At 38.5% G+C, this 16,133-nt stretch overlaps 1 protein-coding gene across 3 annotated transcripts in view; it reads right to left on the bottom strand.

The window, feature by feature from the left end:
• The window catches only part of THSD4 (thrombospondin type 1 domain containing 4), a 241,699-nt gene that overhangs the window by 20,482 nt on the left and 205,084 nt on the right, over positions 1-16,133 (bottom strand). For all 3 annotated transcript variants that reach the window (XM_077785884.2, XM_085588694.1, XM_085588695.1), the window contains exons 9-14: positions 10,655-10,830; positions 6,833-6,929; positions 5,724-5,966; positions 3,416-3,545; positions 1,555-1,759; positions 1,097-1,270 (exon numbers count right to left, since the gene is read on the bottom strand). In XM_077785884.2, the coding sequence (XP_077642010.1) occupies positions 1,097-1,270; positions 1,555-1,759; positions 3,416-3,545; positions 5,724-5,966; positions 6,833-6,929; positions 10,655-10,830 (1,025 nt within the window). The remainder of the gene's footprint in view (positions 1-1,096; positions 1,271-1,554; positions 1,760-3,415; positions 3,546-5,723; positions 5,967-6,832; positions 6,930-10,654; positions 10,831-16,133) is intronic.

Genomic DNA, 16,133 nt, shown 5'->3' with positions numbered 1-16,133 from the left:
TGACATGGATTCAGTAATCTGTATTTTTGTTTTCTTTATAAAATCTATTTGAGTTGTCTGAGGGCTGAAAATTTTGCAGACCTTATAACAAGAATCTGATCAGCCTTTTAAAGTTCTGCAATATAGCAGATATCTGCCCTACTTGTGAAGTACCTGATCCATCTCGGCATCTAAACCATGTGGAAAATCTTCTGAATGTCCAAACTAAAGCCCAGCCTGTGAGCTTGACATTCCTGGCTTTCAGAGGTACTATCACAAAGTGATCTAAACAATGAAATCATGAAGTTATAAATGTAATCTTACAGCTTCACTGAAAAATTACATTACTTGTCTGTCAAAGCAAAGGGAGATGCAACCAGGATGTTACAGACTGAAGGCTGAACTTGCCTACAGATGAAACTGATATGCAAGCATCCATCAGAGGGACCAAATTATCAGGCTTTTCTTAGCCCATGATTGTAAGCCTCTTAGTGAAAGCATATAAATATCACCACTGAACAACAGCTCTGAGCTAAATCACGAAACAAGTTAAATCACCACTGGTTTTACTGCTTTCATGCAGAGAATCTGACTCATTAGAAGAAAATTAAACCCATCCATGTTCACAAAATACAAGAGCCTGAATCAAGCCTGCTTGAGTTTATGAAGTTGTTCTCCTCTTTTTACACCTATGAGATAATTGGTTTATGGATTGAACTTAAACCCAGATATCAGGCCTCAAATCTATATCCCTTAAGAAAACAGTGGGGAAACTTTTAAAAGTCTGAATCCCGAGATTCAACACTAAGCAAGGAAGAATAATAAATCTCAGTACACTCAATATTTTGGAAAGTTTAGACTCAGAGCCAATTCTAAGTCTGGACGTTTGGCCATGTAAGCACAGGCTTGCCCTTTCTATGCATTCTTGTATCTTAACACAAACTCAAGAAGCCCATGGGATCATTATTTTTTTGTTTGCTTTTGCCTGTTTAAAAGACCAAGAATAAACATGGAAAATAAGATTACTCCTTTTATGGCTGTACAGATGTGTATTTTTAAAATTCTGATGCTCTTGTTTTAGAATGTTTGGCAGGATAAAGATACTGAGAAGCCTTACCCTGTCACTCCATTCTGTAAGGAACCAGCTCTTGGCACAGGGGCCCATGTCGCAGTTCTCGATGTCATTTGGCCGCAGCTTCATGTTACATTCCTCATCATCAACAATGTCCCCAAGGTTGCTGACACACTTCACATCTCGAGTCCTCTGCCCCACTCCACAAGGCACTGAACACTGTGACAAAAGGGAGGTTGCATCAGGACTCTCTGCAAGGACTGCAGTGGTTTACCAGGGAGCTGGGACCATACTGTTCATTCATTTATTCCTGCTAAGACATTTTTCTGGTTAGGGAACTGATGGTCATAGTCAAGTAGCAAATAAGATTTGCTTATTTCGAAGATTTTTAATATTCCACTTTGTTTTAAACAAAACCAAATTGATGTTTGATTAGTGATACCTGGAAGAAAATTTGTATTCTTTCTGAGGTATTCTACCCCAAATGAATGGATCCTACTTACTGAGGTCCACTCTGTCCTGATCTGCCACTCACTGCAGATCTTGAGCTGGCAGGTGCTGGTTGTGTCAGGCTTCTCCAGGTGCTGGCAGCGGTACTGCTGCACTGTCAGCGTGCGGTTGGCGTAGATCTGCCGGCACAGGATCTGCCGGTGCTGCATGCCCAGCCCGCAGGTTTTGCTGCACTCAGACCACTCTCCTATATCCCAGCTGAAGTGCAAAAAAAGGATATCTTTGTTCCACAAAGAATTCTCTAACACTGATCTTAACAGAATTGAAATGACATGATCCTTATGCTGGTCCAGAATCTTATAAAATCATACTTCAGGCTCTGTGTGTGCAACAATCCCTTAGGAGGCACCATCACACACTTGTTTACACAGCCTTCCTGCAGAGGCTGCTAATTATGAGCATGGATACAGACTGCACAATTCATGGTCTCAAGACATATTACAAATGTTACTCAAGCCTATAACAGCCGCTTGGTTTTTAAAACAATCTGTCTATAATATATATTATTGCTCTAATGACACTTCCCAAAAGCTTTAAGATGTTCTGCATAAATTTTTTCTGCAGCAAAGGCTCTAAAAAAGACAACAACACAAAATCGTGAAATGAATCCAGACATTCATTCATCAGTAAAACTGAAATAATAAATTATAAGCAATGAACAAATAGAATTAATTTTAAAGGCTGAAAAAAATCTCTAAATAGATCCTTCTCATTCCAAAAGTCACTGTATTTATTTAGTCACCTTCATATAAATATCTTTACAAGCATGAAGACAGGCACACACCTAAAGGAGGTATCTAAACTGTTTACACATTTTATTTCAGAACTCTTGTGGGCAGCAAGCAAAATCTCTGCATTTAAATATTTACATTTCTTCGTTTATACTCTTGATATTATCCTGAATGACTATGAGTTGTTAGAATGAAAAAGGTAAGGAAAATGCTTTTGGTGAGAGAAGCTATCTTCAGAAGTTCCTGAGTAACTAATATGCACTAGGAAATTGCTCATCAGAGACATCTCTGAGCCTGTAAGGGCACTTACATCATTAGAAACTTCCTTGGGATAAGGAATGACCACTTGCTGCTCAGAAGAGAGCTGAAGAGTATAACCACAAGAAAGATGGAAAACTGAGCTAAAATGAAGTTGCTCTAATGGCAACTGGGTTTAACCCTTTTCTCTTCTTGGGATACGCCCTGGATGGACTGTTGTTTTGGTTGTTTTTTATATTTTTATTTATATTTTAAATTTTTGAGTGTTTCAAAGAAGTTGCTCAGCCAATAGCAATTCACAGTCTCCCAACAGCAAGTAGATTCAGAAGGAAACCACACCTGAGCTGGTTGTATCCATGTGCTGGAAAGAAGGACCACCACCTCAGAACCCAGTCTTGGAGCCCAAGAACTGCTCAATTCAGGGAAGAGACATGAATGTACAAGGGGGCTGTTGTGATCACTATCTCATCCTTAAATAATGAAAGTATGGCCACTAGAGCATGCTGATCTCACGTGGAGTGACAGAACCTGCACTGCCTCTTCTTTACACAGGCATATGCAGAAACCTCTCACTTGAAAAATGTGTACCCACAGAGACCACGTAGAGAGTGTCTGCCTGAACAATCACACACATTTTGAGAAACTGCTACACCTACTAGTTTCCAGGCTCCCTTTTGTCTACTCTGCATGCTATTGCCCTCTGTGAAGGGGAAGAAGGCCATCAACAACTATGGAAAAAAAACCCACTGCAATTTACAACAAAAGTGCAAGCTCAAACTACTTTCCTATTTAGAATAGCCTCCTTGATGTGCATGATCTCAATGATATTGGCTTATTTCTCTTCACTTAAGTTATAGTATCTTACAAGGCAGGGCATGGGAAGAGATTGCAGGCCTCCTCTTCTGGAATGGGTTTGGTGCTGCTGTCACAGTAACCCTCAGGTACCTCATCGTGAGTGATTCTGTTGACGCAGTGGAAAATTGGGTACTGTGATCCTGAAATTAAACAATTAGGTAAAGAATTGCAAAACACTCTATAGCAAGAAGAGCAGCATCCAACATTGATGCACAAAGGAAAAGCATAAATTGAAAACAGGAAATAGAGACAAAGGTTTTATCCAAAATTTCCAAATGTAAGAGCTGACAGGATGCGGTAGCAATTTCTGCACTGTCCAAATCCCAGCAGATCTATTTGCTCAGTCATCTTAAATAGAAATTTAGGACAAGAGATGGTGGCAGTTCTCATGGGAAGCATTTTCACTTTGTGAAAAAAAGATAACAGTCTTCTTCTGAGACAAAGTTTTACAAACGTGCTTTGAAATCTCTCAGGTTTTCATCAAAACTGTTAACTTAGCCTCCCTTTTCTTTTGGTAGCACAAAAATATCTTTTTTTTTTTTTCTTGCAAACTTGGAATTTCCTAAGGTCATTTAACTTCAGTGGATCTTAAAAAGAATAATTAAAAACCATCATCTATACTTCTTCATGAAGAAATAAAGTAGAAGAAAATGGAAAACATAGAGGAAAGAAAAAAGCAGAAAGTGTCCTATACTGAATGCTTCAAAATTAAAACAAAGACTTTAATAGTACAATTTTTTTCCTGATTTTTCCACTCCTTTCCTTGTCAGTCTATATAACCTAGTTTGGCTTGAAATGCCTTAGGGCCATCAGAGAGTCAGGAGCATATCACAGCAAGATCACAAGAAATGTTCATACAGTCTCAATAGTCTCAGGATCCAGCTCTCAAGATCCAGTTTCTTTTGAAATTAATCAGAACATGCACACATTCTTCATATAATGGGAAAAGAGACACTAATTTCTGGCAGTTCTGTTGCTAAATTTCATGGAATAAATAGGAGGCTGAAATTAATTTTTTTATTTTAACTTTTTTTCTTAAGTCCTACAGTTTTTCTATCTTCATTTTGACTCAGACATCATTAATACTACTGCCAAGAGGGATCCTGCAGAAAGGACAAGAACCATGTGCCAATGTTGATAAAGGCTACAGGCATACACAACCAAGATTTCTATGGTGGAAAGAATACATTTACCTTGATGTGTTCCTGCAACTACACCATAAACTACATGATTTGGATACTAAAATTCTCCTTGAGTGTGGGAATTCAGTCATTCAGTAGTTGATACAGATTGCTGCTAGCCAATAATCAGACCCAATTATGGATTCTGCCTACATGACTTGTAGTAAAAGCACAGTGTGCTTAAATGCCAACTAAAATATTTTTCTTCACAAAAGGGCTGACTTAAGGAAGTCTGAATTTTACTGGTAGTATTTTAACTCTAGTACTTTCGCAGTAATTACTCCAAGGAGTTTTCTTTTCTTTTTTTTTTAAACTGAGAAGCAGTTTTGATTGCTATTAATATTGCTGTATTTTTTCAGCTGTATGTACCTATAACATGCACACCCATCTGGCCTTGAACCAAATTTACAAAGTGTCCTCTAAAACTAATTAAGAAGAAGATGTTCTACATGTATATGAATTGGTGACAGTCAGCTGAGCTCCCACACTGGTACATGTTTATTTTAAACCTCTGCAGTTTTATGGGTATGGTAGTGGGTGGCTATGTATAGTACAGAAGATTTCGCTTTTAACATCACAAAATCTGTGGCCACTGTGAATGTCTGTCAGCAAAGCTTAATCTTTGCAGTATATGCAAGCAGTGTATGCACCACTTCCCAAAAGCTCCCCAGGCCCTTTACATCCCTTTTCCTTCCCACTTTGTCCCTGTTAAAACCTCAGATTTCTGTAGTTGCTGCTCCAGCAACATCCAATGAGATAAAGATATGTCTGATGAAATGCCTGTGAAACCTACCCATGAAGATCAGAAAACTGTTGACAAAGATACAAAAAGCATGGTGGGTGTATCTAACAAAGTTGGAGAGGCAAAAGGAATGGTAAAGAATGCCAAAGGATGCTGAGGAAAATAGCTGTGTATCAAGGGCATGGGAAAGAGCAGCTTGCCATAAATGCTGAAGTATTTCCTTTTAGAGGCAAAGCCATATATCTCCTTATAATTTCCATGCTTTCTATTTCTAATTTTGCTGGCTTTACTGATTTAAATATAAGCACAGGTAATAGTAATTACATGACTTTTGTTTGTAAGAGAACAGAAAACAGCAGGTCTAACAAGGTTTTGTGCATACGCAAAGCACTTACCTTTCCCACATGTAGTAGTGCACTCAGTTTTTCCAACCTGTTTCCAGTTGTATTCTCGGTTTTGTCTTGGTGGTTGCATAGCAGGCACCTGGTTTTCTGGCTGATGAGAAGGAAATCTTCCTGGCTGAATAACTGGAAAAGTTCCAGCTGACTGTCCAGTGAGAATGTCTGTCTCTCTATGCAAATCCTCATCCTCATGACTTGTACTTTCTGGCATTCCTAACTGACCATTCAATGGCTCCCCTGATGATGGAAAATAATAAAAAAGTAAAATAATGAGCATATTATTCTATGTTATGATTCTCTGATAATTAGAGCTGGAGTAGTACTAAACTTGGAAGCAGCTTTATTCTGCTATGCAGAGTCTGCTAATAGTGACCTGCAAAGATTGTATTGTTTTAAACTAAGATAAACAAGTCTTAGCCAGCAAGTACATTAAAAACTAAAATCTGAAGAATCTCCAAAGAAAATGTAGAGTTAAAACACCCAGTGTCAAAATTTCCCAAAGCATTTTTGTTTTGTTCCTTGCTCTGCATTCTGTGCCTCCCCATGTCACAGAACAGCTGCTCCTCATTATGGACATACCAAACACTCAGAATTTGTCAAAGCAAGTCACGAATGTTAATGCAAGGACCAAATTCACTAGCAAAGTTTCTCCTGTCCTTCAGAACTTCCTAGATGTACACACAGCACATACCCACAGCTCAGGCAGGAGCTGCCCAAATTCTTGCTTGGGAAGAGAACACTGTTCTGTTTGATCCTCTCCAGTTGCCAGAAGAAAGGGGAACTGTAGAGGGTTGTTTTAAATTATCTCAGAAATAAAAACACTCTGAAAAGAAAGATCATGTTCTATTTTATTTCTGAGACATGGTTACAACACTCCTACTCAAAGTAGTAATTTTCCCAGCTAAAGCGTAATAAACCCTGCCAGTTTTAATTCACTGAAGTTTTAACAAATCTGTGGTGAGTCCTCATTCAACATGTAGGGGGAAATTCTGGGCCTCTCCCACATCAATGACAGGATTTACACTAATTCATTGGTATGAATTTCTCAATTAGATTATTAAATAACAAAAAGTATTTGATAAAAGGAAATGGTGGCATTTTACCTGGCCTCCTGTGAGCAAGCAACTGAGGACTAATGACATTGTCTCCTGGAATGATATATTCATAATGTATACCCGGGTTAGGCTGCTGATGAATCATCTAAAAAGAAAACCAGCCATACATTGAGTTCTTCCGCTTTTTATTTTACTAATACTTAAATGTCAACTTGAACTGATCAGCTGCATAACATTATTTATCACTCTTTGGGATAGAAGCAATGGTTAATGACTGCCTCCAAAAAACACAAAAATGAGAAAATACAAGTTACTGTTTGCAAAGAAGAAAATGCAAGTTCCTGTGTTTGCAAACTGAGCTAGCTTTTTCGATGGCAAAGAAACTGTCTAAATCTTCTCTGAAAAACTTAAGACTGCCATGCTGGGGGCCAAGGTGTGCTGTGGGCTGTGCCAGCCTCCCCCCTCAGCAATGGGAGCAGCAGAGGCTCACACCAGGCCTCAGAAGCAGAAGAAATGGTCCTAAGGTCATCAAAACACTCTCAGATAGCAGGAACTTGACAGAAGCCTGAGGAAACAAATTAAAGAAGAAACAAAGCAGAAAAAACAAAACACCGCAGCCCCCAGCCCTACACATGCAGCCTACTGTGTTTTTAAAGCTCCCCAGTGGCTCAAGGAGCACACCTGCAGACAGCACACACACATTACTCTGTGCCCATCACAACCCAGCTGCTGCTTCCAGCCCCTGCAGCTCCTCAGCACCCCATGGAGCCCAACAACCCACCAGCTCAAACTGGAGCCATCCTGCTGCCCTCCCCAGGAGCACGGCTCAGCAAAGGTCAGGGAGCAGATCCCAAAGGCCCATGGACCTGCTGCAGCAGCTGAAGATCACCCACAGCCCTCCTGCATCCTTCCACATTCATTTTCAACTGAACAAAGATGCCTTACAACAAACCACAATTCCATCAATGTGTTCTTTATGAAACACAGGCAGTAACCAGTAGGTTTTCTCCTTTAAATGTGAAAATGAAGCTCAGTGTTTTGAGAATGCTGCTGCACAAGCCCACGTGAGCTGACAGGAGCATGACTCTGACAGTCACTGTTACTCCAGGTGTGCTTGTTTAAGCAGTTGGGCATAATAGGACCTGAGAAAGATAGGACTTTAGGACAGATTTTATAAACTGTGAGCAGCACACTCCATTCCCAACTGAATTTTACTGCACTGCTGCTCTGAGCCTGAGCACACCCAGACTACAAATGCAGGGCTCTCATGAGCAGCTAGTTTCAGCACTTTAGCTCTGATTACTTCAGTACTGCTACTACTGACACTTATGTTTTAGCCTGAACTCTCTGTGGAGATTAGTCTGATAGAAGCTTCAGACTATACCCAAAGTACATTTTAAAACCAAACCAAATCAAATCAGAACACAAACAAAAACCCAAAACAACAAACCCACAAGCAAACCAGAGCTATCTCTGACTTTTTGGTTCTCACCAATGAAACTCAAGGATTCATGGACCTAGAAGTCCTGCTAATGGCCCAGTGACCCAGCGGAGGACAACTAATGTGTCAAGGTTTCACTAAATTCACATCTATTAATATCAACTAGGGATTCAGACTTCTGTTTTAACTTATGTCAAAGTCACTCTTTCCTTGCCAAATGTAATATCTGTTCCTCTAAACACTGTCCCTCAGAGAACGCTCACTTTTCTGAACCATCTAATAATGCACTGCCTCCAGTATTTTTTTTTTGTAAGGTTGGGTCCTTCCAATGTCACCTTCTTATCCAAAAAATACACCCTCTTTGTGGTCCTGAGAGAACCAAGAACTGTGAACTAACTTCATCAGCAGAGTAAACTTCCCCTTCCAGAACCAGGACCCTGTTCTTTAGATGGTTCCAGGAACAACTTCCCACTGGTTCACATGTGATGGTTTTTCCATCATATTTCTCAAAACAGAAAGGCATATTTTAGACAGAGCTTAACTGATGAAGTCCCTAATTAGTATATTGTTCCAGCTTTCCTGCACGAAAATACCTGAAATAATAGAACAGTTTTGCTTTGACTTAGTGGACCTAAGTTTTTGTAGCAATGTATGCACACTTGGACAGATATTGAATCTCTTTCTTGTTACTTTTAATCTCTTGTAAATTAGAAAGCTTTTAATTTTATATTTCAGAGTGGAAGAAAGATAGCCTGATCTCACAGAACAGAAAGCCATTTGAAGTTCCCATCTGGAAATCTCTTCATTTTTCTACACGGAACATAAAGATCATGAGTATGGGTGAATGGAGAATTACATGACTCAGGGACAGTAAGATGAAGTCTGAAAAAAGACATCTATATCTGCTTGGCTACACCTTTCAAACCCAGGAGAGAGGCTGTGTCATATTGAGCATTGATATTTTTCCATCTAGCACTTATCTTCCCACAGTATATTAAGAAGGAGGCTAAACTATCATTTTATACTGAATTGTAGAATACCTCCTATCAACCAGAAACATCTCCAGTGAGAGCCCTGTCAAATGAGAAGTGGCAATCCAGAGCAGCATCCACAGAGCAAAGCTGGTAAAGCTACACCCATCGTGGCAGCTTTCTTACACTCCCTAAGCCTACACAAAAACATTACAATATCAAACATCAAAACTTAAGGCTTTTTTATGATTTTACTTTGGAAATATCTGTTTGATCCATTTCCTAACCCATTGCTCTCTGGGTCACTGCATATTAGGCATTAATTGGCTGAAAAAAAATAACTCAGGGCCAAGCCTCAACTCACAAACCTTGGAGCCTCACAAAAACACAAGCATCTGAAAAACACAGAGTCTGCATTGCACAGTTTAGGAGCCAAATTGTTTATTTCCCCAGGTTTTTCCCAGTCATTCATTACAATCAATTGGAAAAGAAGTTTGGATCGGTTGGACTTGATGATCTTAGAAATATTTTTCAACCTTAATGATTCTAGTATTAGTATAATTATTACATTGCTTTATTAGACACCATATAGCATATGGGGAATAACTTTGCCAACATCTAACTTTTTCCATCTTAGTAATCAGGGTAGTTACTATTAATTATTTTCTATGAAATTTTCCAGCACATTCACTTTTCTGCCCCATATTGCACTCAAGGACAAAAAAGCCTGTAGGAAAGAATAATATATTCAGTTAATCTAGTTTTTTCAAGAAATTAATATTACTGTGTGGGAGTGTATAATCTCAGAACACACCATTTATCTTGGAAGAAGTTGTAATCAATTCCAGTTATGTTTTTTATTTCAGTATGATGAACTAAAACCCCATCCCATCTGAAGTAAAAAGCTTTCTCAATATTTCTCCCCCTTAGACACAATTTGTCTTTTGTCTTCCTTTCTCAAATAGCCATTATCTATGGTCTCCCATCACAGCTTCATATTAAAACTGCCCTGCTTCAAATCCTACATTCTATAGGTTTGTGGACTTGTTTATTTTAAAGGAAACTGAGATGATGAGAGGTCTTGTCTGGCCTAAGTATTTACTTCTTCACTGTAAAATTAAACTATACCAAATTTATTTCAATAGGAAATTACCAGAAGGAAATCCAGTTCACAAAAGAAATGCCTTGAACATTTGTATGCCTTATTTCTACTTTACTGAGCAAGTTCAATTGGTTTAACTGGATCAGTGAAGTCTGAGGGAAAAAAGGCTTTATGTAGATTTCCTATGATCTGGAGCAAAATGGATACCACAGCAAACAAGTATAAAATATCAAAACTAACATTTCAGAATTAAAGTAACAAAGTGTTGCTACTGAATACCATTTTAGTGTTGCATGTTAACCATGAGCTGAACAATTTCTTTTCCATCAGGAAGAATAATTTAAATACTAACTCACATAGACATCAAGGACTTCATTTGTTGGCCCATCAGCTAAAAACGACTCCCCTGCGGTGCTGGAGATCTCATTGGGGCGTCTGTAAGTGAACATTGTCCCACCACCTTCGTACCTGCCCGGCCGATCGATGGCCCAGTTGCCATTGATGATGGAGCGTCCTGAGCGGCTCCGCAGGGCTGGAGGGGGACACAAACACAACATTTGGTCAGAGGAAAGCACCTTCCCACACTGCTGCCCAACCAGCTCCCCACAGCTGCCCAGAACACTCTCAGCTATTCCTGATGCCAGAGAACAAAGCTGGTGAAAGAACAGAGTTATATTAGTAGTTGTGGGGAAAAAAAACCTCAACAAATCAAACACAAACCAATCTTAGAAAACTGTGTCTCAACACTTCGTATGTTTATGCTGTAGGAAAAGAAAGAAAAATCAAAGACAGCCTGGAAACCTTTTTCAACAGTTTCTCCCAGGTGGCCACGTGACTCTCAGCCAGCCAGCAGCACACACAACACACATGGATGCCAAGGAAGTGGTTTTCCTGCACTCTCTTCCCATTGCATGGACTATTTTGTGATTTATGCACTGGCTTTCTGTATCTGACTCTGTGCTCTGTTCTGCCTAAATCCAGTGCATAACACGAGGTAGAAGGACAAACAATATAGGGGCCACATGAGTACCCTGAGTTGCCAAATGTTCCTGTTCTTTGTGAAGCCCTTTGGCTGGTCCCTCCACTTACTTTTCAGAACAAAATTTTTTTGTCAGAACATCTGCAGCACTGCTTGGAGTGCTGAGCATTCTGAAAATGCCTGTAGGATCTCTTGCATTAAAGAAGTCACTTGCAAATCAGATACTAGCCAGGGATTGACTAAATATGATTTGGTGTCCCACTGGGCAGTACCTTCCCTTTGTTATTACGGGCTAGTCAGTGGTTTGGTAACACAGGAGCTTCTGTTCCTCCTCATTCCTACTTTCTTTATCTGTCTATGTGACTATAATTTTCAGTCCTTAAGGTCAGAAATTCCTGCCACATACAGGCATAATTTAAACACTATTACAGTTGCATTATTTAACAAAAAAAAGATATATTGAGGCTGAAACCCTATCAGACATTGCTTAAGTACACAGGAACAAGAAAACCTTTTCTCTAAGGGTTCTACTCATAGATTTTCAATTTTATTACAAAAGAATTTGCTTTTAAATAAAAACTTTAAAAGAGACAACAAAATCTAGTAATACCCTTGGCTGTATCTTGCTTGGTAATTTACTTCTTAAAATCCAAATTCAAGGTACAAGCTTTGAATATAAAAAAAATTTAGGGACAAGGTCACAGTTATTCCAATTTGCTTCTTCTTCAATCTGTCTCAACAACAGTGATATTCAGTTAAAATGCTCTCAACATTATACGCAACTATTTATGCTACTAGGAAAAAGTTACATGCATAGCCTAAATGATGGGAAATTAAATTTATGCCACTAATTCCAAAGTAATACACATTCAAGACGAAACTTTTGTTGTTTGTACATATTCCAGACATCTGAATTAACTCAACTAATCAATAGAAGCAGTCTTTGTGCTTTGCTGCAGGACTTGGAACAGAATGTCCTGACAGAAGGGACAATGACACTCCCTTGTCTTGTTAGGTTGTAAAATTCAAAATCTTTTGACTTGGAGGGGTTGCTGCTGACTACCCAACTATTTACAGTTTGCTTAATATTGATGAAATATTTTTATAAAAGCAAAAATGTCAATTAATTTAATGGCTTTGGATGAGGCTCTGTAAATGTAACCACACATTTTGAACTTTTATTTTACTTAATGCTACATGTTTATTTTCCCAAGAGCTGCCATACATCCACTTGCTTCCTAGGTCTCATTTACTGACATGCCAACAAAACAATCTCTATACTGTGGACATTACTTTAAAAATGTTTTATACAATATCAGCCATTGAAATGGCTTCATCATTCCTCATATTGTCCTGAGAGGAAAAATTACAGCTCAAAAATTATTGCATAGAGGTTAAATAGGAAATCCAGTCACATTATTTGCTATTTATACACTATTTACACTTTGTTACTTTTTAATTTAAACAACTATGGATTTAAAACTTCTGCAAAATGCATTGGAGACTGATTTTACATTGGTTTATTAATGTGGAACACTTTCTTAACTTTATGATCTGAGTATTTTTTCTTAGATTGATGCTAAACAAGTAAGATAAATGAATCATCAAGAGCTCAAGAAAAAAAAATTAAAAAAGAGAGCTGGCTAAGATTAAATTGTTATTAATAAAGAAGCTGTAGAAAGATGGCTGTCCAAAAAACTGAGTGCACATTAAACTTTCATTTCAAATCCATCATATGACACATTTGAAAGAGGCCTCTCCATAAAAAGGGAAAATGTGCCTCTTTTATGTTTTGATCACTTTGCATCCACCACCTCAAGTCTGCCCCCTGAAGAATTTTTATGGTGCTAATATTTTTAGCCAAAGCATGAAAGATTATGAGAAGCTTTACCATTAAGTCCTCATGAGGAATTCCCTGTACAGGCTGTAGCTCATTTAATCTATCTTTCATCTTGGAAACAGCTTTAACTAAAACTGTGTTGTTTACAGTGGCCTTCAATAATGCTTCGCACAAGTGATATGGAGGTTTTTAGGATACAATTCTGATTAACTTCTCCATATTAGCAGTTTGATATATATTTCATGTGTCTTGCTGAATGACTCCTATTTTCCTAACCATATCTGAAGAGAAATATTTTAGGTGTGGGTATAGTACCTCGCTATTTGCTGTTCATTTTCACCCAAAATAGGCACAGTACCAATAATGAAATGAAACTTCTCAAATCTGGCAACAGCACTAACATGCAGAGCAATACAATATATTTTTCTGTCCTAAGGCTTTTCTGTCTGGGAGAACAGTGTCCTAAGTCCTACTTAATTGCTTTACAAGCCCTATTAAAGCTGTAGACAGACAGAATTGAAGTTCTTTCCCACACACATGAAGTGTCTCCCATTTGGCCCTGACCCACAGAGAGTGAAGCAGGGAGCAGCAGTTCCTCTCTCTGGGAAGAGGCAGCAGCCTTGCAACTGTGGCCAGGGGGAATCCAGGTCAAGGCTTGGCCACTGAACTCAATTGCAAATGCTCCACTGGTGATTTAATCCAGGGAACCTTGACAAGCTGCAGATGCACTCAAGGTGCAAGTCAAAGATTGAAAAGACATAATAAAATGCTCTCTGATAAAGGTCCTCAGCAAAGGCACCTTGAACAGACGAGTGGGTGAGATGGATGGGGCGCTCAGGCTGCATTTGCTTTGCAGCTGCCAATCAAAAACCAAAGCATCTTATAGGCAAAGTGCAGCAACTATCTTATTTTTATACCATAAGCACAATTTTTACTTGACATATCACATTAGAAGCATTTTCTTTGTATTTTATTTTAACAAGCTTTTAAATATTCAATCCTGTTGCTGTTGAATTAAAGTTGAATTAAAGTCCAAGAATGTCTTGGCCATACTAGCTTTCTATAGAAACACCACTTTCCCAGCAACTTTAAAGAAAGTGCCCAGATATAGCTGCAGTAAATAATCAGACTACTTTGGAGTAACCACTTTGATGAAAGAAGTGAAAGAAACATGCAACTTCTGTTTATCTTTCCTGCACGAAATACATTATATGGAGCTTTCAGAGACAAATCTAAAATATTCAGATACTGCATTATAAAAATCAGTGCAGGGTGGTGCATCTTGTACAGATAGCCTTCACAGATAGCCTTTGGCGACGTCTCCTTCACAGTACAAACCATGAGGAATGTAACAGGAAGAAAAACTTGGAAGGGAGGGGTTTGTTGGAAGAGTGCAGCAAATGGAGAAGTCCAGAAAGTGGAAAAGTCCAGCAAAATGCACAGAGTTGGCCTCTGCTCTGAGCCATACCTACAGCCTGCTGACCAGCTGTCACACCAGTGCAACTCCTAAAACCAGTGCTTAATTCTGAATGCACACAGATTGTAAAACTCTCTGCACCAAAAGGACTTGAAGAGGGCTTCAGACATTAAAAAAAAAAAAAAAAAAACTCAAAAAAAATCCAAAAAACTATACAGTGTCACAAAACACAGTCTGCCTTCATGTCTGTCAATCTTGCAGGATGGAATACACAATACATTTTAGGTCACTAAAGAGGGAGCACATAGACCACAGTCTAGAAATACTCTTAAGCCACAGCACACAGCTTCTAGGCTACTTTAAAGTACCTCTGCATAACGAGGAAAAAGCCAAATGCCTAGAAACTCAATAATAGGCAGTTTTAAAATAATGAAATATTCATTAGTTCAAGTGTATTCTCTGAAAAAAAACTCCTTTTCAGAAGCATGGATATTTGCTGATTATTAGAACACATCTTAGTTACAGAATGTTCAGGAGAAATTTGGCACATTTCTCATGAACTGAATTAGCAATTATTTGCCTCTGAATTTTTCAATTCAGACTCCTATTAAGGTCATGTCAAAGCTCCCAGAGGACCCTGATCTAAATTCAAGAAATACGAGTAGGGCTAAGATGCCATGATTAGCAAGAGCCAAATTATTTTAACAATCTGATCCTACAAACCTCTTATTTCAGAGCCAATGGAGGATATTAGAAAATGCTCTGCAGTTTACTTACTGCCCTTCAATTAGGATCAGATTGCATAAATCAAAACCCAGTGTCCCTGCAGCTTCAACACCTTTAGCTCTTGCACTGTATTTAGTTTCTTCTCTGGAAACCAAGACAGGGTAAGGGTACAGATCTGTAACAAAAATGGGGCATCCTCTAACAGTGCATAGCTGAGGTAAAGTGTTCAGGAACTGCCAACCATTTTGGAAGTTCAAAGCCATTACTGGTCACTTTATCTGTGTCAGAAAGGACATGGACCAGTGAGTGGGACTCTCCACTAAGAAATGTGCTATGGCCTTACATAATCCTAATGCAAACCACTATTTTCTAATAGAAAATTGAAGAGAAAAACCAGGGTATGCCTCTACTATTCATAATCCAGGAACTACCAGAAACAAACATAACACACAAGAATAATAATGCCTTAGAAGCATGTGCTTCTAAGATCTTTAAAGAGTAAATTGGATCCTCTGGTATTTCCAGTCCTTTTTCAAAGCCTAGGAATCAGAATTCCTGCACAAGGATTCAAATTTTAGGCACTTCATATATGGATGTGCAAAGCATCTGAAATTTTGGTTGTCGCCTTTGTATACAACTACACTGTAATATAGATCCCTATTCTTACAAATATTTTTTCACCTAGAAGAAACTTCAAAATCTGCTTTTTAGAAATCCAACAAGCATCTTTGCTTACAGCTTTGAATAGCTTGGACATGTGCTTATTTTGTAAAGGTACTGTTGCATTTATCCATGAACTGAGTAGTTGTCATAACAATATAAATTAAATATGACACATAGTATTTAGTATTTATTGCTACCATTAGCATTCGA

Source organism: Lonchura striata, chromosome 10 (assembly GCF_050655825.1).
Source record: "Lonchura striata isolate lonStrDom1 chromosome 10, ASM5065582v1, whole genome shotgun sequence".
Lineage (NCBI taxonomy): Eukaryota > Metazoa > Chordata > Aves > Passeriformes > Estrildidae > Lonchura > Lonchura striata.
This window is presented reverse-complemented; position numbering and strand designations above follow the sequence as displayed.